The sequence below is a fragment of the Danaus plexippus genome, assembly GCF_018135715.1.
Source record: "Danaus plexippus chromosome 9 unlocalized genomic scaffold, MEX_DaPlex mxdp_24, whole genome shotgun sequence".
NCBI lineage: Eukaryota > Metazoa > Arthropoda > Insecta > Lepidoptera > Nymphalidae > Danaus > Danaus plexippus.
Window position 1 is genome coordinate 1,092,190 of NW_026869847.1, and position 22,751 is coordinate 1,114,940.

At 34.2% G+C, this 22,751-nt stretch overlaps 1 protein-coding gene and 1 long non-coding RNA gene across 3 annotated transcripts in view; one reads left to right on the forward strand and one right to left on the reverse strand.

Annotated features, from left to right (window-relative positions):
• Nucleotides 1-12,904, reverse strand: part of LOC133320123 (uncharacterized) — a 72,958-nt gene extending 60,054 nt beyond the window's left edge. The window contains exon 1 of the long non-coding RNA XR_009753572.1: nt 12,447-12,904. This is a non-coding gene — a long non-coding RNA (uncharacterized LOC133320123). The remainder of the gene's footprint in view (nt 1-12,446) is intronic.
• The window catches only part of LOC116767372 (peroxisomal acyl-coenzyme A oxidase 3-like), a 97,257-nt gene that overhangs the window by 69,491 nt on the left and 5,015 nt on the right, over nt 1-22,751 (forward strand). Inside the window, exons 1-6 of one of the 2 annotated variants that reach the window (XM_061527213.1) lie at nt 15,373-15,591; nt 15,725-15,860; nt 16,446-16,607; nt 17,731-17,889; nt 18,389-18,536; nt 19,285-19,459. The exons of the other annotated variant lie outside the window; for it this stretch is intronic. Of the exons in view, the coding sequence (XP_061383197.1) occupies nt 15,732-15,860; nt 16,446-16,607; nt 17,731-17,889; nt 18,389-18,536; nt 19,285-19,459 (773 nt within the window). The 5' untranslated portion in view covers nt 15,373-15,591; nt 15,725-15,731. Of the gene's footprint in view, nt 1-15,372; nt 15,592-15,724; nt 15,861-16,445; nt 16,608-17,730; nt 17,890-18,388; nt 18,537-19,284; nt 19,460-22,751 lie in introns of those variants that run through there. 2 annotated transcript variants of the gene reach the window in all.

The following is a 22,751-nucleotide window of genomic DNA, read 5'->3' on the forward strand; positions in this document are numbered from 1 at the left end:
TAGAATACTTATAGTGCCAATCAACTTACAACTACGGTCGCACCTACATAATAAAAATCCTCAACCGTTTTCTATCGTTTGATTTATTTAGAGATGATTATTATATTACGATGCAAAGGCAACATTAAGAGTCATCTTAAAGTAATGTAAAACCATAAAAATAAATCGTAGCGACATTGAAAGTGAATGTAGGCACCTGCAGCTCTGGCCGGTCCCCTCTTTTTTTGTTGGGTCACTGTGACGCTGTGAATTACCGTTATAAATAATAAACCGATATAAAAAAAAATCCTTCCATTTTAGACGTTTCTCCAACTGTCAGATTTGGCGTGTGTCACTTTTTAGGAAATGTCACTTTGGCAACTTTTTTTTTGTCCGATTTACGTCAGCGATTTCGAAGTTGAGCGGAGAAAAACGTATCGCAGCCAACGGTACATGCAAAAAAAAACCCTTACTAAAACGGACACCGTTCCTCAGACTATTGAGTAATATTGTATGAATTATTTACGATGTGGTAATATCCCGATTCGCCTTTTTAGGCCTTTGCGTTTACTTGGGCCCGATGTCCGCCGCTAAGATATATGACGTTGCGAAACCCCCATATTACGTTTTTAAAGTACCACGGTATATGTTTGATCGTTTATAACGTCCTGCAAAGAGAAACACGAACACATACACATTTTTTCTAAACATATTGAGATTTCCAATTTCTATTCACGCTCAGTATCGACACAGCCGCTGACGTCTCTTAAATTTAATATTTAAGTACCTATAATTAAATGTTTAACGTACAATATTGACGGCACAGCAATAAGATATTTAATGCCGTTTCTCCTAAACGCCATTACACAACACACAAACATGGCACATTGACCTACTATAAGACTTTACGGCCGTTTAAATTCATCTGTAAATGTGGTATGCGTCGACAATATCTAGCTCCTAGATATTATTTTTATGGCTCAACGAAACGTGTTAAAACCTGTTTTGAGTCTGCTGATGTTTGCTTCAATAAAATCTGCGTGAACGTCAAAATAACGACGTGTGCCTTATGGCGGGAAACAATTGTCAAATGCTATTTTGTTTGACGTCTGTAAGTTTAAAGCGTTCGTTATTATACATTTTTTGTAATAGACAATTTTAATACATGGCTCTGTCTTTATGATCGCAACACGAAATTTCCTCAAAGCATCGTCGTGGCAACTGATAAACATGGATCAAATAATTTCTCAGAAACGATTTTTAATGTTTTTGACACTTTGCGTTTTTAATTTGACGGAAAGCAGTTCGGAGTCATGACATCTTTTAATTTTTACGAAGCACGAACCGGCTATTAAGTTTACAGTTCAGCTATAACTACGATAAAGAAACACAACTTTATGCAACAGCGAGTTTATAATGAATTTACCAAAAAAAAGACGGACTAGAGTCGCAACAAACAATTCAATAAATGGACTTTTATTTGATGAACCTCTCAATAGTTCAAATCTTCACTGCATCCTTATAATAAATAGATAACATTTACAGTCTATTTAGGTGTTATTATCCTTATCATCTCCTGCTATTATTTGACAAGTATTTGTTTTTATAACTTAATGCTTTATTTATTAGTGTCACAGTGGCCGAACCCCATTCGGATTGTCAGCCAAGACTCATACAACTCAAGCTCTAGATGTCACACGTTCAAAATATAACATTTTCTATAATTATGACATTTAGCGATGGACCCGGCACCCGCACGGTGAATCCATTGAATGCTGAGAAGTTTCGTCTCAACGGAACAAAAAAATTAAAATCAGACAAACAAAACATCACATGCATACAGTTTCCTTCACATTCGTGCAAAAACGATGAGGACCTTAAGAGAAAAATGTTTTAATTACTTTAGGAAATCAATATAATTGTGTTGATCGACATTCACCTCGGACGAATTCCAGTTCCGGTGTATCTGATATGGTTAGAGATCGGTTTACAACAACTTCCTGGATTCCCGACTGCAATTAAAACCTTTTTTTACCGTATACATACTTAACCTTTAAGTCTGAATTAAACTTATAATACATACTAAGAGGGAAGATAAAACAATCTTAAACGCTCTACGACGACGTTTTTTTGTAAATTTACGATATTAAAAAAAAAATTAAGCATACATGATGTTCATTAAAACTGTATCAAATTTAAAAGCATTTTTATTATACGAAATAAATGCTCACGAAACATACATATAACGTTTGTAATAAGAAATGTACCTATTTGGCATAAACTTATCTCTTTTACTAATTTAAATAACCTTGAAAGTAAGTACACGAGTGTCATGTCTCTACTAATGTTATAAGACTTATATACATTTGGTTATAAATAATAAAACCTGTGTAAAAAAGACATTTTATTATCAAAGAATTATTCGTTAAACTCAGAACGAAAGATAATCTGATAGCCTTTTAAATTTAAACTCACGTGATGTCTTTTATTGGTATTCGAATCGGCGACCGCAGGCCGTTACATTGACTTACCTGTAAAAATATACATATATATAAATTAATTACAGAGATCCCGAGAAGTATTAAAAATCGATTTAACGCTGAAATAAAACTTAATGTACTTTACAGCTGTTTTGATGGAAGTCATTTTAGGTCTCGAAGGGTATAAAACTCTGTCTAAGTAAAATGCATGTTGTGGCTTGGTAATTGTATTCGTGTAACTAACTATATAGTTGTTGCGATCAGAGAATTTTAAAATATGTTCCTAAAAATCTTCATATGTACCTACAAATTACCCATTTGTGAAATATTAAGATTAGGACAAACAAAAATACTTATAACTTATTTAGGTCACCTTCATGGAGGCGATATAATATTGGACTTAATGAAGCGGTTCGTCCTTGTTACTATTTTCTAATTAATAAACATTAGCATGAAACATTATATTGCCTAAGATCCATCTGAGTTTACATTGCGTAGGCGCCAGGGCCACATACAGACGGCTCCCAGTTGACAATCGATGAATGACAAATTAATATACGGAGCCACTTGCTTATTTTAATGTAACTTACAATTAGCTGGTGATAAGAAATCTGACTCATTCTGAGTCAGTCTGCGTCAATATTTAAATTTTATACATATATAGTCTGAGGTAGGTACCTACCTATACATATTGCCGGATGGTTTCGATGAGACTTTAGAAATCAGACTTACAAATACTTTTTTACTTAGATATCTGAACATATTGCAGATATTTGATCAGAGCAATGACAGCCAGACAAAATTATCGACTGATTAAAATAGCATTATGGCCTGGACCGTCCCTACGGATTCGGTGTGGCTCTTTGTTATTATATAACATTGGGCTTTAGTGTAAAGAAATGCTTAAATAGGCCATAAAAATCCATAGCAAGTAACGCCAAAAAAACTTTATTGCACAGCGAAATTATCGATATCATTATATTGTTCGCTAACACTAGTAGCTACATCATAATCCGCAAAAAGTTATCGCTCCTTATTAAGTCCGTAATCTTTGTTTTTCTGTATTATCGCCTTATCTAATCGGGCTTTCAATTAAATATTAATTAAAGCCGGTAATTTTCCGCGCCAACATTATAATACCCTAATAAACAAAATTATATATAACCATTGATTTCGACGAACACTTGCTATTGATAATTAAAACTTAACGGGACGAAATAAATTTTTATATTCGAGAGATAAGCTGATACCTACATTATAACTGGTATTGTGATTATATTTTTTTCCTAAAATGTAGTCAACGTCATTAATGAAAGAGTTTTAATGGCGCCATATAATTTAGACTTCCTTAAAAGACGAAGCTTTTATAATCGGAGTCCTAGTGCCAGGTAGTGTAAGCTCCCATCGATAATAATTTCTGCAAGGATGAACGTTACCTGAATGCACGGTGTTTATGATGGATGCGTGGGTCGGACGGGTATGCTAATACTCCGCATGCACCACCGGGGTACATTAGTACGTACATACGGTTGTGCGACACGAGAACGCGCTTACGACATCCGATGAATGCTATCATTTAAATTAGACGCCCTTTTTACTTCTGGCATAACAAAGAAACGTTTTGGAAACAAAAAAATCATTACCGGTTGTGATATTCTGCAAACATTATAGTGTTAAAACACCTTTTTTTATGTTGTATCTACTGAGATGGTAACCGAATTCGCGGTTGAGTATAATTGTAAACATTGGCTGTTCGAAGTGAAAACATTTCTGTGAGGTGTGTCAATCGTCATTGTTTCAGACGCCGTTGACACTGGATACTTTGTGAAGCATCATTAGTAAACATCCGACAGTACTCCAAGCACAAACAATGAAGTCTACGTGTTGATAGATTCGCTCGCCACCAGACAATGGTGGCGGGCGGTGTCGAAATACGATCTCCCTTGCAGCGCATCTCACAATTGTTCCCGCGACGTTTCGCAACTGAGATGCTTTGATTACGATGCATCTAACATTACTTAAGGATGTTGACATTTAAATGTAATACAACCTGGTTATAAATGTCTGTTAATTTGTCGTTTTTAATTGGCTAGTTGTCTCTCCTTTAAATCTCAACGCTTACAATTAGACATCTATGGTTCACGTATCTAGTTTCTAAAAGTTACTTTAAACTATACATATACTTCCTCACTAAATTTCACATGTCAGCCTTATAAATATATTTTTTTGTATATAGAATAAGAGACTCAATTAATAGAATATGACTGAGAAATAATTTTACAGTTTGCTGGACGGATTAATAACCTCATCATTGAGAAATAAAAAAACCAGTAGAAATCTCAGAGAAAAGATATTTGTCATATCGCGTGATAATATGAAGTAATACCTTCAATGAGACGCGCGCAAGAGAATGTAACATCCGTATATATCCGATATAAAAACCACAATTTCACCACAAACTTCATATAATTGATAGACAAAGATTATTCAATCTTGAAAAAGAATTACGTATTAGCTTCCCAAAACAGACAAAATTAGGCATCAGATCCATGTTACAAACAATATCAGATAGACACTTGGCTGTTGTCACGAGGGAGGTTAGATTACGTCATGTCTTTTACCATGGGCCGAAGCTCCAGGACTGGTCAAGAGCTGGTAATTACGTCCTAATTAAACATTCTAGCCCAGCTCAGCTCGGCGCCGAGGACCAGTTCCAACTATCTCATAATAATTATGCTTCAATTAATGTAATTTTAATTTGTGTGTTCATTAAGAGAATATGGAGATGTTTATAATTTTATAGCAAAACATATATTTTTTATTATTTGTGATGTATTTAAGTATATACGATTATTATAATTCATTATTTTATAGCCTGTGATGACACATGGATGATGTTATACTGAAAAGGGGACTGTGTTCAGACGTCACACTTTGTACAGGAGATAATAAAGTTTTAATGGTATTTTAGAACAATCACATGTTGAAAACATACATAAAATGATCTCAGATCTTTCATATGAGACAATATAGTACCTTATATAGTAGAAAGTCAATACTGCGTCCCTATTCGCGGAATGTGTTCATGATTTTTGATGTCGGTCTAACAATTTAACGTAATTCATCACGTGCGACGTTAACGTAGCGATGTATTTATTTTGTTAATTCCGTTATAAATCACGGTCGGAAACAACGGGTAATAACGAAATTACCATTCGCGGGGTTAGCTTTATGTTTGAACGGGATAAGCTCCGACCGCAGAGGGAATGAAGTTTCAACATATATTGGTTTTAGGAGTGTAATCTTTGTTTTAAGAAGATTTAATCTGAATATATATATATATACATGATATTATTATGTTCAAATTCAAAACATTTCTCTTAAGAATCTAGTTGAAATCTTTTGAACTAAAATACTTTTATAAAATTTACTTCCAATAGTCACTCCGATGAAGATAATAGTTATACGATATGTAGTGAATACAGTTATTACTTATTTATTATGGAAATACAATTAAATTTACAGACAGACAGACAGACGCAGCGCATGCTGAATTGAAGTATAGTTTTAGTTTTGTTAAACGTCCGTTATATTAACGTCTTCTCTAAATAACACTTCTCAATGAAGTATTATATTTCCCAACAGAATACCTCTAAACGAAATGCTTGAAAGATTGGACATGTTTAAAATTTAATAAATTCCAAAACAACTGTTACACACGCTGTTGTTAAAAAATGTCTCGTATCCGATACAACAATATTTAAAATAACATATATATGTTTACAAAACATATCAAGATGGCTCGCTATAGTGTAGACTATAACACAACGAATAAACTTAAGAGTTATTTCGCGACACAAACAAACAAACACATCATCTGTGCTACATGCTACGATGTATATATTTTTTATTTCGATGTTTCTTTAACAATATTTTCATTAGTTTATCTCAATCAACACCAAACTATCCATGAATATTAATGAGCTGCGACGTGACTCATAAAAATGGTGATAAACTCTGTAAATAATACGCATTACACTACTAGACCGTTGATAAAGCAGTCCGCACACTGGCGCCAAGTGAACACGAGATTGTAACTAAGAAAATGTTTTCTAGTACCCGCTACCTGTGGACAGTATTATAATTTTATGAAGATGACCCTCCATTTGTAACTCGCTATATTTTAAAGAGTATTAATATCATATGTGACGTACAACAGTAACCTGTTTTACGTCACATTCATTACTTAAATCAAGAGCTTCAATAAAACAACATAAATTACAAATTATTGTTAAAATTTATATTTGATTATGGAAATAGAAATTTAGAAACGCCTCCGACTCTACGACTAAATGTATTTCTCTAAAATCACTCTTAATTTCGGAATCAAACTGTTATATAAACGTATGTGTGTATGTGTGTGTGAGTGTGTACGTGTGTGTGTTATATTAAATTTCTCAAACAGTCCGAGGCGGCCTCACTCGGGTTACAGAAGTTTTAATGTCTTAACTGTTATATCGGAACATCAAAACAGACGAGAATTAATCTTACAGGTGCAGCCGAGACTGGTTCCCACGTTTGATGTGACATCGTACACAGACGGACATATACATAACATTTTATGTATTCAGTAACGAATACTCACGGACGAATCAATGTTGAGAAAAAACTGGCGACAGAAAGGCTTTTAACGTTCATAAGATCTCGGATCGAGATAGTCGGAGATCACGGACGTCCTATTTTGCAGCATCAATTATAGGTTTATTTACAATAATTTAATCGGACATATAATAACAATATATACGAAGCTTCGTTCTATCTGTCGGTAGCTAATTGACAATGAATTTAAATACAAAACCATATCAGTGCTGGTATTGAACGTGTTACATCAAATCAAATATTACTTAATACGCTAACACAAACAATGAATTTAATATTCCGCACAGGGCTTACGTCATCGCTATGCGGTTTACCGAGAGCTATCAAAAAGGACATCGGGGACTAAAGGTCAAATACCTCATACACAATATGTAATGTAGGGTATATTTGTTTGATTGTTATTATCAAGGTCGCGTTATTAAACTAACATATGATAATTGATTACTATAATAATTTAAATTATTATTAAAAACAATTTAAGTCTTAATGCAATGAATTAAAAACATTTGTAGGTCGTGATGTATCAACGTCTATAGACATAATATTGTACAATACACATTGAATCGTTAGGAAAAATATGAGATAACATTTAAATACTAGCGGTGAGATACGTATAATGTTTTGTATGTAATATAATGAGGAGGAAGACGGTTAATATGTTAAACGTTATCTTACTTTTGCTGATGAATGCAAAGCCCTTGAACCAGTTCAAGTGTCGATAAACATGCCCTCATTATTTTTATATACTTTTGCTATACAAAAGTAATTTCTATGATTCAACGTTCATAATTAAACCTTCATTATAAAATATATAACGTAAAAATGAATGAACAATGTGAATAGAGTTTAGTTAAGTGAGTCTTAAAGTCTCCGCATGATAAATTTAGTCAAGCAAAAGATTTTACGATATCAGATACTAGTGTCTGCGAGTTTACGTCGAGATAAGGATTTCTTTTTACAGACCACGTAATAGAGTAAGGCTTTTTCCGCGTTGGTTTTTATAGCACGCAATTTTAACTTTAAATTAAACTGTTTGTATTACTAAGGTCGTTTTATAGGACAAGCCAAATATTTAAGAGATTAAAATCCGTTTGGGGTTATGTGGATCAGGTTTACTTGTATATAAACTCTTCCAATGAAACGGAAATATCATCAGACAAGGACTATCACAAGGTAACAAAGATCTAACGGATAAGAAGCTATTTGCAGCTATAAAGTCTCCTATGTGATATTGAAACTGTAATATTGTCTACCATCTTCGCGCTTCTCTGCTTCTACTTACGAACAATTCACTTATTGTCATATCAATGGAACAGCTAATTTGATAACCGAATATATGTCGGATTAGAAACACAAAAATGCCGATAGAGGGCGGGCCGAGCGGCCGTTGCACCTGGCCATCGCGCCGACGCATTCCTCACGCACTCCTTTTTATACTACGCTACAAGTTGACTCGGCCACTGTAACCTGACCCCGGGCCCCCCTCCTCCATTCTAATACAAACAGACTAGAAAAGTTGACAGCGTAACTCGTCCACGGCTCGATATCAACTAGCCGCATCTTAGGACGGAACGCATCTATTCTTTTTTTTAATTTTCATTTCTTTGTTGCCCGCGAGCTCTGTAATAAAACCTTTTTTTGAGTCTCACAGACCGTCGCACGAGACCGGGAGAGTCAATATTTACACAGAGTGAATCCTGGCCCGCGTGATAGATTTACGACGTCTTTTAGGTGGAGTACACGACAAGTTATGGGATTAGTTCGAATTAATTCACTAAGCTGTACGGAACAAATGATTTGAAGATATTAATAATACTGAAGAGTCATATCCTCCGATGGATGGATATCCTCACATTCCGTTCATTTTATCCATTCATAGCCATATTAATTGTCATCAGGGTGTAATGAGTGCTAATGATAACCAGTTACATTGAATTTTAGTCGCACGAGATGAAAAGTGTGTCAAAGTACTAAATGTGTTTGTGTTCTGCGCTTACGCATTAACCGCAAAACAGTGGACCGGCGCCACGCCGGAACAAAACGTCTTAAACCTGTTTCGTCAAAGTTGAATTTACTTAAACAAAATATTTGTGACCCACAAACGTGACGCGAAAGCGGGAAACTAGCAAGCTATCACCAACACACGATAATCTAAAAATATATAATTACGAACGAAACGTAATAGTATTAAATCGATAGGTTAAAATAATCGTAAACGTTTAGATATTTATTAAGGTCCAACGGAAGCGGTCGGAAAACAGCCAAAGTTAAAAAAATATTTGGCAAAAAATTATAAATTCTGCCAAATAAATGATAAATCAAATAACATAATCAATCATCATTAGGTAACCATAGATCATAATAATCTCATATATGGACCATGTCTGCTTACTTCGTCAAAGTATTTGTCAACATTTGACGTTTCCGTATCATTATGGATGTCATTGAAGTGCCAGTAAATGTGAACTGTACCTTCATTTTCACTATATTGAAATGGATATCTGTTTACGCTGGACGCCTGGCTTTGACTTTACCAACACGATCTACCAAATCGAGACGTTTTAGCCCTAAGGTATGTCCCATATGTGGTAGACATTATAATCTATAGCTCCTTATTAGTATTTTTGCAAATCATTCTTAATTTTGAATAGTATGGCCAGTATGTGCAGCACATTGTTAATACAAGATCTACATTGACAATACAAGAGTTTTATCTTTTCATTGCCGAGGTTAGTATTTTTATTTAATAAATAATCAATAGATGGTGGAACATTGTAAGGGTTGAACGTCGTACGTTATATTTATATTGTAACGTTCCGCCGTGTGAGAGTGAGTGTGTTTTAACAGGTGCGCCGTTTACGTAGCTACGTTGTTTTAAACATATTCTTATCAGTTCACGGTACTTTTGTGATAACGCCTCAGTATCATTTGATAGTATCGATTTATTAAATCATTTATATTTTCTAGAAGCTATCTCTGATATCGTGTAAATGCACTCGTCTCAATGTGTACCTGGTCTTATTTGAGTATGTTTAACGACAATCGTTCTCTCTAGCCATTGATGAGTTCTGACACATGACTATATCTGCGGAATATTAAAATTTATCCAGGTAAAGATGTTTCATAGACTTTTTCTTTAAAAGTGTATTTATTATCTGTGAAATCTGCATAGATGACACAGATTACGTGTTTGTTATTAAGGATTATTGAGAAACTGATTTCTAATCCTCTTCTCTTCCTGTCTCTTTTATCACCACAACTACATTTCACTACATAGGAAGCGTTCCCAGTCCTTTATACATAGATAGATGTACATGCGTGTACATACATAGATATATGTACATACATATAGTATTAACGGCGGTGGAGGAAAACATAATGAGGAAACCTGGTGTTATAGTTTCAAACTATAAGATTGAAATCGTCAACCCGTCTTGAGCAAGCGTGGTGATTAATGCTCTAAATCTTCTCCATATGAGAAGAGGCTTTGCTCAGCAAAGGGCTCCGATAGGCTGATGATGATAATAGCATCAACGTAAAAGAAGGAAAAACTGCTGTCGATTTACTGAGCAGTCATAAGTAAAAGTCATTTTTGAGAAAAACTTTAAAAAGAAAAATTATATTAAATAAATATTTACTTATTTAACAAAGAAATTAATATTTCAATGTTAATATATTTTTATATACTTAGAATAGCAGTTTCTTTCTAGACAAATTGTATAAATGGAAAATATGTAAAATTTAAAATGGTATTTGTTGCGAGACGAATCGAATTGTTACGTGCACTATAGATTACTAAATCTTTATATGAACTGGGATAAAAACCGTTTTAAAATAATAAATATAAACAAAAATTACGTTATTTCTATTATTATTACGATTATCGCAGTAAATATATTATTTATAATATTTTTTATTAATATATTTTATCAAATTTGTTGCTAAATTATTCTAATATAATGTCGGTTTATATCTGGACTTAATAAACTTTAACTAATTGATCTCGTACTCTGAGTCTTACTTTCGTTCTAACAAAATACAATATTCAATATGGCAAGCCTTCTATACAGGCATTCTATAGAAAAAGGAAACTGTCAAAATTTTATATATAACCATCAATCGTTCACATAACAAGCACTACAACACAATGCAAGTAAAAATAACAGAAAAAATATACGAATTCAGCACTTATGTTGTGACCATACAATTTTACATAACCTAAGTCCTAGCAAATAGAGTTGGAAGTCACATTTAAATATACTGCCGAATATATCTGCAATATTTATTGAAAATTTTATCTACTGTTACAATTATATATTAAATATTTTATTTTATATAAAATATATCGTATTTTATTAAGCTCTTCGCTTAGATGCTAATAAAACAATGACATAATATGTATCTCACAAGACGGGTTAATTTTTTTATTTTGTATCTGTGGAGGACGTAATTTTATGGGATTATTTTGTTCATATATAAATACTAAATGAAATATTATTTGTTCTCGATTATAAGGTATTTGATAATATTTAAGTTTTTTTAACAAACACATTAGTACTTGTTCATCCATCGTCAATGAGCATAAGAGATTTAAAAAATGTCTATTTCAGTTGCATTCATATAAAACGTGATATATATTATCTATTTTATTAAACTCATTACAATATATTTTTATGATAACGTTAAAAACATTCGCCAACTTGTAATATCAGATTAATTTGTTACGATTTGAATTTATATCAATATTTATTTGCTGATAATTATATTCCTTTTACAAATAATTAATGTTTTTTCTTTTCATTATGTCGATTACGTGAATCTGATTATTTCTTTTAACTGATGTTGGAGCCCGTAACCGTAATATTAACTTCGCATTAATTAATTAAAGAGAAACAATCGTAATCAAAGCGACTTTAATTATAACCTCAATAATAAAAATATCAATATCCTTATCCCATAATACATTAAGTTACACTCTAAAATAACAAAAAACCTCTTTGAAATATTATTCCATTAAAAAAAATGCGGGTAAATGTTAAAATATGCTTGTATAAAGTTTCGAAGACAGATCCTTGGATAAAAAACATGCTTTTATTTTCATTCAACCCGCGAGCGCCTTCTGATTGAAATTTATTATTAAGTATAATCAAACAGGAACTCAGTTATTTCATTGAAATGCCGACGTTGTTCTAAGTTTTTTAACGACAACCGTTAGATCAACACCTTCAATACCACAGATATTAAGCATCACGCACACACATATTGTAAACATCTACACGCGAATAAGGCTGTAATGTCTATTACACGGTACAATTTCGACTAACTTACCCGATTAGATTCCAATGCCTCGGCGCTGTGCTCCTCCTTCTGTCGGAAGCAATTGGTGCACTTGCTCTTATTAAAGATATTTGGTGCAAATTTCCTGCAATCCGAACGACCAGACATGGTTGTCAGAGGTCAGGGTTAATTCAACGTTCACTATGTCACCGTGCACAGCATCGTGGTACTGTAAGACACCCACACTTGACGACTATTCGCCTTATTTTTTATAATACACGAAGTTTATCACGCGCACACCGACCGGTGAATGAGCTATCAGCAAAATCACTGCAAGTGAAGTGAACGCAAGCGTCATAGAAAAAACACAAACACAACACAATCTCCCCCGGTATACGAACACCGAAGAAGTCGTACAATCGCGTAAACAAAATTCGTAGTCACGTCAAAATAAACATCGATTTTATGACGAACACGCAGAATAAGCGAGCACGCAACGACTCGACCACCCGTCCATTTTACATCTGATAGAAAACCAAGCACGGCCAGCGAAGACTTGTTGTTTTACAAAATACAAATTCTCATTTCTTGTATACGTCCGGAAGCCTTCTATGTAGTGGTGTGATCTTTGCATGTAGTGAATATAGCTATCTCCTTTTTATGTATTATGAAATTGTATCTCCCATCTCTCTCAGTCCTTTCATTTATTCAGATATTTGAAGTAGTGACATCTGTTGTCATAATTTAACAAGGCCAATAGAAGAGGCATGAAAGCTCGGTTACTTGACATTTGCTACGTAGTCGGTCGTATAGATGTCCCTATTTTAACAAACAAGTATTTCACACAATATTATTAATAGAAGTTATGGACCTGGCACTGGTGAATTATCATTTATCAAAAGATTTTTATCCAATTCCCTTTGCCGGCTTCCTCTTTCTCGTGATTTTCAGAGTAGGGCATGGAGAGAAACGAAAAAAGAGAGGTTTAAGAATCGATAGCGACATCTATATTTTGAGTTTTATGACTTTAAAATTCAACTGTTTTGACATTTTCTAAGGGAACTAAGTACTAATATGATTTCGGCTTGTCTTACAGTCTATGTTGTATTAAAGGTTTTAATGACCGCAATTTAAAATTTCATTGAAATTCATCTAGTTTTAATTATGTAGTGTTTTTATTTAAAAGAAAACAACAGTCATCCGTATGCATCCATCAATCGAAAAAAATATCTTATATTATTATTACTAAGGTTACGATATTGCTGATTAAAAAATATAGTTTGATATTTTTATTATATTAAAAAAGGGAGTAGATCAGCAGAAAATAGTATCAATAGGGATGTATAGCTACAGCCTTTTTAAATCGCATTCAGCAATAATTAGGGCAAGCAAGCAAGCATTAACCATATAACCGGCGAAGTTCAGACATTTTTAATAAATTATCATAAAAGATACTTTAAGCAATAGATGTATAAATTACTTGTGATGAGTGCTTCATCTTTTGTTGCTTTGTTCGCTTGTTTCGACTTCAATTTTTACGAAAAATATCGTAAAAGTATTAGTTGCATCGATAATGTTATATAAAAAAATATTTCAAGTCTAAGTCGTAACTTAATGTATTACGGAATAAATTTTGGTTTTTATTTGAAACATAATTATTGTATGTATACAAACATGAAATGTTTTAATGAAAAGAATCTAGTTAGTATGGACAATTGGGTTCAAAAAATATATTATTAATAGAACATTCATCTGACATCCGAAATATTTCTACTAATGATGTGGACGTCTTTAGTTACCATGAGGATCTCTTCTACCAGGTCTTTTCCACCAGAGAAACCCCAAAGCAAATCTCTTAGATTTTGTTCCTTAGAGCCTTAATACCTATAAATATAGTATTGTTTACGGCTACATATAGATATGTATTTTGTATATTATCATGTATACTTCAAGGAAAAATATTACATAAGGTAAAATAAGTTCCTCCATATATTTTCCCATGATTCAAATAATAATAACAACATTGCAGTAACGTGACACAAATTTTCCCTTTCGTTTATTTTCAAGTCATAATGATGTAGCATAATATATGAGATATTAATTAAACTTTAGAAACCCAGTGTTTTTTAGGAATAGGAGAGTTTTATAATAAGTATCTTTTTATGAATTTTTACGAAAACTTATGAAAATTAAGGGTCTGAAAGTAATTATGTAAGCTAGAAAAGCATTAAAACTCAACAACTTTCTATACAATATAAACAAATTCGTCATAAGTCCTTTTTACGTTTACAAATCTTAATTTTCTTATATAATCCGCTTATCGTGTACTTACAATCAATTACACGTTTAGTGGGTTGTGTTATGAATAAAATTTTATTAAATAAAAATTATTGAATTTTAATAGCTATTTAACGGGTTAGTTAACTTAATCTAGAAATCATACGCCATAAATTTCTTACAGCATTTTGGAAAAGAGCCGATATTCTTACACTATAGGACCAATTTCAACTAAATTTAGCTAAGAGCTACCGCAAGAAAACTGGCTTTCAAATTAAAAACCGCTTCGAAATCGGTCTATCTGTTCGGGATTTACGATGCCACATACAAAGACACACATTTAAATTTGTCGTTAAACTTATAATAACCCTCTTTTTGAATTGGGTTATAAACACAGATTCCAATTTTTTGATTATCTTTCAGCCGATATTCAGTTAATTATAAAAAATATACTACCATCATACACTTTCTCAAGGAACTGTTTTTAGGATTATTTCAAATTTGTGAAGAATTCGATTTAATTTAGCTTATTTTATTGACTTACAAATGCAAAGTGAGAATATTGAATGCTTTAATATATTTTGCCATTAATATTAAATTAATGTTAATAATAATAACATTTTTGAACATGTAATTCTTTAATCTGTTTCTTTGACATTTTGTTATTGACAGCGGTGAGCGGACAGCCGACGGTGCTATCAAGTGACATAAGTCAGTCGACCCTCGACGGTTATTTCAATGAACGTTAGTTGCTCAGCGCGTACTTATAAAAAATAAATTCAAATCAGACACACCAGGAAAAATATCTTACTATTAAACCGATCTTCACGTAATAAAATTTCAGTCGTAGTGTTTACTGCACAAGAGTCAGAAGACCTAGATTTAGTGCTATAAAATTGTACTCCTATTTAGAATCAAGGTGAGGATTAATGTGCTTAGATGTGTGATTTATGTTAAAGTTTGCTATTTAAATTTATTTTTGTAATTTTATCTGGGATAACTGATAATTTTGACTGCTTATTTTGTTATAAATGGTATTAATTATTTTTTAGCGGAAGGATGGAAGATCTTAGTTTTGTCCCAGATCTCCCGAAGGGGCCCCTAGACGTTTATCGAAATACCGCCTCCTTTAACTGGAAGCGACTTAAATTGGCCCTTGAAGGCGATATTGATTCACTAAAATTAAAGGTGAGCAAACTTTATTTAAAAATATTATGAAATATCACTATTTAAAAACTAGTTAGAAACTGAAGCTAAACTTCAAAAAACCTTTTTAATTTTTGTGGTATTAATAATTAACAACTATTTAAATATTTTTTTTTTTTGTCTTTAAAATTGATGCTCTTAATTTTAAATTCTTGGATAAATTGGAATCCAATAAAAAATGCATATTTTATCATATTTCAATTTTTTTTATATTTCATGTGTCAATTTAAGAAACTATAAGTAAATATAATATTTTTTGGCTAGAGGGATGAAAAATAATATTCAGTCATAAATTAAAAACAAAAAATTAATGAAGACTGTTTTGACGAATGCGACACAATTACAATTAAAATTATTATACAGTTAACATCTTTATATAATATTAAAAAAAAAAACTAAGTAAATTATTCAAAATATAAAACAGGAATGCTAATATAATATTCGACACCAGTTGACCTTGTGTTCAACATTTATAGTTGTGACACATTTTCATCTTATTTAATAATCAGATAACCATATATACTTATTATGAACGAATTAAAACTATTAATTAACATTTGACCACAGTACAAGATATGGCGGACGTTGGAAAAGGATCCCTTGTTTGCACATTCCGCTGTGACGTTACCAGTTGAAGAACAGAAGAGAATCACTCAGCTGCAGTTAAAGAAGATCAACGAGTACAAGTTCATACCGAAAGAGATGTTCAACGCCAGCTACAGCAAGCGGGTAACATTATAATAACTGGCGACAATTGTGTGTATGTTTGTTATGTGCTAACTTCAAAACTATATGTTTAAGGTAAAATCAGATTAATTCTAGATCAGACTGATCTAGAATTAATTATTATTAATGATCTAGAATTAATAATTAATTACATTATGCAAATTCTAAGATATTCTAGATTTTATGGGTATAATATGTTAGTGTTAAATTCTTTGATACAAATTTGATGACTATATAAATGTTTTATGGAAGACATAAAACATTTATAAGCAGAACAGGAAGTTAATTTCTGAAATTTATCTTCTACAGTAGCCATCAAAATTTGATAATAAAAAAATAATTCATAAGCAACATACACAATACATTCAGCCAAAATGAGAAAATCCTCTTTGTTAAGGAAATCATTTGAAAATAGAATGTTTTAGAACTCTTCTTTATGAGTCTGTGTTATATATGGTCGCTGACTGAGACAGGTTTTATACTAGACTTCACCATGAGACACAATTTCTAACACACTTCCATTAGATCAATTCTCGTTCACATTTTTCTTATTGGAATACAGATTATAAAATTAAAATATAGATGAAATAAACATAAAAATTAATAAACAAATTTATAACGATGCCGTCATATATTTTTTTCTAAGTAAACATTAATCTTTCAGATCACACACACGCTATAAAATACGTTACATTTATGTTTTAGAACTTCTCAATGTATTTTGTATTGGAGTGTCTGTTTTTAATTTCAATTTAACAGCTATTCGTTAAACGCATATTAATGTACTAGCCGTGATACGCCCGTTTCGCGGGCCCATAAAATACATGAATTAAGAATTGTAGCTGTTAACACTCACCCCCGCAATCATTAATGGGGATGAGTTATTATATAATTCGTTCATAGTTAATTTTTTGCATCACATATAGAAGATTTCTACCAAGTTTGTAGCATGTAGGAGCTATATTTTAAAACAGCAATTTTTCATTGTCACCGTCCGTGCAAACATCACTTATGGACGGAATTTTTGCTACAAATCTTATTTAAAGACTTAAATTGGTATTTAAATATTTCCTTCTAGATTAATGAATGCTCATGTGTTCTAGATGTCCGTATATTCTTCTTTCAGACGCGAACCATAATGACTATCAACGAGGCCGTGCAGTCCCTCAACCCCAGCGTGTCAGTGAAGATGGCCATCGGTATATATCTGTTCTCCAACGCGCTGCTCTCGCTCGGCACCGAGAGGCATTTGAAATTCTACGAAGCAACCATTAAAACGCGTGAGGTGAGATTATACGACTATAAGTATAAATCTATGAGAGAGTAGGTTTATTAATGAATATATCGATAAAAAATTATAATATTTGTGTTCAATAATATTTTAAGGAAATTTTATTATTATTAAATACGTGTATAGGAAGGTCCGTGATCGGTTTGTGTCGTGACAGAAGTAAACACAGGAAAAACTGCTCCTTAATGAGAAAATATAGTTAGAAGGAAAACCGCATCTAGACGGGGAATGAGTGCTCCTCACTTACTCATTTATTTATAATAGTTACAATATTTCGTACATAACAAAATCTATATATATGTTATCTTGTTAGAGTAGGTATCTCAAAGTCAGGACTCGCGAGTGACTCGCAAGCAGAGTTGGGGAATTATGACATGCATGTATATTTTAATGACCTACTTCTGTGATGAACCTCTTAATGTGCATTTAATTTTCTAAACTAAATCTTAATATGAACGCCGCTAATGAGAGCTAATTTATGCCTGGCGGGTAGATCCTAGCAAGTTTCGCTCTAACGGAGGTGGCGCACGGGTCGGACGCGCGTCTGATGCGGACCACCGCCACCTATGACCCCTCCACCCGGGAGTTCGTCATCCACACGCCGGACTTCGAAGCAGCCAAATGCTGGGTTGGTAATCTAGGTAAAATAATGTGTGATTTTTTTTTTATTTCATGCTTTGCTATTAACTTGGCGATTGATATGAAAGTAGTGTATATTTTTCGGACTACTACGCGTATTTTATTATTTTAAAAAAACTACACGCTCCCGACGTGTCGGTTACTTGCAGCGTCCGTGATCACGGGCGGGCGGGATGCGTGCGGAGAAAAATATTAGTTCCATTTAAATGAAGTCGCGAAAGTCCCAGACCTCATTGACTTGGTCATTGCACTAAGGTTTTGTGTGCTGTGTGTGTGTTGGACGCATGCGGCAGTGGAATCATTTCCGTTTGATTTATAGACCCGCAGCTTGAGGATTTTGTTCGTTCCGTGTCAAAAACATTGCCGAAGACGACAAACAAAAAACATTTCTTAAACCACGACCTCAAACGAATCTATTGTTACTATTAAGGACTTTTTTTTTTGCAACCGATTTGTCGATTGACAAGAACTGTCGGTGAATATAATAAAATACAAAAGTAAACAACTTTACTTGTACTATTAAAATTTGAATGCCAGAAAGATTTTCATACACTCATACATATATATATGTTATAAGTTCCTTATGTGTATGCGTGTGCTTCATAGACATTTTATTTGAACACTAGCCGAAACATGTGTTTTAGTTGCAAAGGTTTTGATTGGTTACGTATCTTCCATTAACAGTATTTGTCATTCTCTTCCCGCTGGATCGGAGATAATAAGGTCCTTTACACACTATCCGGGTTCCAGGTAGGACTTGCACACACACGCTGCTGTTCGCCCAGCTGATCACACCGGACGGCACCAACCACGGCCTGCACGGGTTCATGGTGCCCATAAGGAACCCGGACACGCTGGAGACGTACCCCGGCCTCATAGTGGGGGACATGGGAGAGAAGATCGGCGTCAACGGTATCGACAACGGGTACGTTACGGAGAGGATGGGGCATAGCTTGCGTGAGAACGGTTTGTGTCTATTTGGACAGTCAAAAAAAAAATGTGGCTACTGTCTGTACTGATGTATAAGGTTCATATATACATTTGTGGTTCAGTACAATGAGTCGTTGCGGGCTACTGTCAAGGTTTAGTGCTGAAGGTTTGCGACGGCTGCACATCATCTGGTCTGTCTGCGCCACATGAATAGCGTTGTAACGTTAGCAGATCGTTATCACGTAATGATTACACCGTAATGTAATAAATTTTATCAAGGCATAGCGTCACTTCACGGCGATGTTGGTCGATTAAATACCCGGGCCTTCATGCAGCGGGACCCGTTCTAGATAAACATAACCTTGTAGATGTCGCGACTTGGATCGACAAAAAAATTGATAACCCGATTTTTTACTTACGATCTTAACGTCGTCTGCCTTACGTTAAACTAGCTTTAAATTGTGTAATGTTGTAAAACATGTCGAATAGTGTTCGTTCTTAATATTTTTGGCGAAAAGTGGCAGACAAAATACTCGTTTGTGTTAGCGGCTTCGTCTGCGTGTCCCTCGGCGACGTCTACAGTCACGTGACTATATGCAATACAACCGCTATGCGGAAATCCTGCGACAATAACACGGGACTTCGGGGCCAAATTATAGCATAAGTCTCATTCTGAAGTCTAAGCTAATGTGAAGTTTGATCAAAATCGTATTCGTTTCGGCTCGAAACAGCAACACACATCCTCACAAACATTCAAATTAACATTATACAGGCTCTAAATGAAACTAATATTTTTCGGATAAACTACGCGGATTTTTATTACGGGCAGACGAGATGACCCGTGATCACGGTTGCTGAAAAGTAACCGAAACGTCAGGATTATGTAGTTTTTTAAATAATAAAAATCCGCGTAGTTTATCCGAAAAATATTAGTTTCATTTAAATGAATAAAACTCGCGAAATCTTAGATCTCATTATTATACAGGCTTGTCGATGACTGCTGAGTCGCCGATTACAAGTAATCTTATCAAAACGACAAAAAATTCCTACATTAAGAATGAGTGATGTCATACAGCGGTTATTTCACAATACACGCTTCACATGTCCGGAAGTGTGTCAGAGACATCTAAACCACAGCCGAACTAATATCCGACTGTGCTATACATTTACCAAACATAAACAACAGGGAAACTGACTGGCACTTACATCTCATCCCCTCACCAACACGTTCATTGAAAACTCATCGAAGAAAGATTCCCATGTGTATTCGTTTAAAGTAAAAAATAGTTCTGTAATTCGTTACGTCACAACGGCATGTCGGCGAGTAAACCTGACCTTCTAACAAGACTTCATAATTACAGCTATAGATAAAGAATTGTTAATAATTGACAAGGAATTAGATATGATTGGAACGACGGACATACATACAGATATATATATGTGTGTGTGTGTGTGTGTGTGTGTGTGTGTGTGTGTGTGTGTGTGTGTAGCGTTTCAGTCATCGCTATACTCGTATATTAATTTGAATTATCAACGCTGATAACAAATCATGTGTTTGTTGTGTTGGATCCTTAATCTCAAACAGCCATCACATTGCCAAGAAATAATAGCATTGTAACTAATTTACGTTACTCACTTATAAGTATTTCATACCGAGTTCATGGCAGCGGACACTCAGAGAATAATATGCCCTTCAATTGGTTTATTTAAAAAAAAAGAGTTATTTTATTTTTCTTCTAAAATACACTTAATAATTCCAGATTGGGTGATTGTTTGTTAATTTTTTTTTATGATAGAGGGGGAAACGAGCAGACGGCCTACCTGATGGAGGTAGCACCGTCGCTCATGGACATACGCAACATAGTTTTCGGATGGATGCGTTGCCACCTTTGTTTGGCGAAGAGAGAGAGAGAGAGAGGAAAGGGTGGGAAAAAGGAAAGGGCAACCGGCTCTTTCACTCATCGGACGAAACGCAGCCTTCTAGAGAGGTCTTCTGTGAGAGGGTGGTGCTTCCCCGGGTGAGCCGGCCCACGTTCGAGCCAGATTGCCGCAGCTCGAACGTGGGTCGGCTCAACCGGTCAAATTGCTGCAACCACGGCTAGGCTCTACCACCATACGTACCACATTTTTTATATATATTCTGAGGGATAATATTACCGTACGGTCATACAATCTCCCTCAACAGTTTGCTCGGAGGGCGATACAAATATAATAATTAAAAATCTGTTAACCGTTGTTAGGATTTTAAATACTATATAGACGTTATCATTCGACTGCAACAGTCGGTTAGTGAGCGTGAAAGCGACTGAATTAATTCTTAAAAATTAAACCAACAAGCAAAGGGAGATGAAGATTAGTGTGTACAGAACATAGAAAGGAGTGCGAGCTGGACTTGACGTGTTGATGTGCTTACGTTATGTAAATAGTAACGTGCCGATGTTAGAATTATTCTTTTACAATAGAACTAACCAGTATATATTGAAGTAAATACCACAGAAGCACATGCTTTATGCCGACTGATAGTATTTCAAGCGCACGGAGGCCACCGCATCAAATTTGTCGTAGTTATTTTTATTTTTCATATAATCTCCATCAGCACTAAGACATGCTCTCATACGTTCGAACCACGCACTTACCTCTCCGGAAGCCATCGGGCAAATAGTTAAGGCAAGTTTCGTCGCATGTAACGATTGAATCGACGTACTTGTCCCCGCAGCCCGTCCGTCAGCGGATGTGGCAGCCAAAATCAACAAAGTTTCCTAACCGCTAATTCGTCGTGGAGAATTCTATACACAGTTGGTGCAGATTGAGGGTTTCCTCAATGTGTCAATACGTCACGGGCCGGTCTTCTTGTAGTAGTCTGTGAACAGCCTTAATGTTTTTATCGATAGTTACCTCCGTTGCTCTGCCCGACCTCGAATCGTCCTTCAAATTAGTATTGTCACGATTAAATTGAAAAAAACACCTTTCTATAGACCTTAACAGACACGTTTTTCCCAATCCAACACTCATTTCTTGAAACATTGCTGCCTTGTTAAGCCACGCTTAAAATTATAGTAAATTAAGTCATATTTAATTTTCAAAAAATCGCAATTAATCTACAAAGCTAGTACACAAAACTTGCACTGTTATAGTTATTGTTATTTTTTTATATATCTAACCTCATCTAACAATACCTTACATTTATTTTGCGTAAGCCAAAACTTATGGAGTGACCTACGAATATATTCATAGTTCGCGCGTGTTTGTATTTGCGTGTGTGAGTTTGCGTGTCTCTGTGTGTGTGT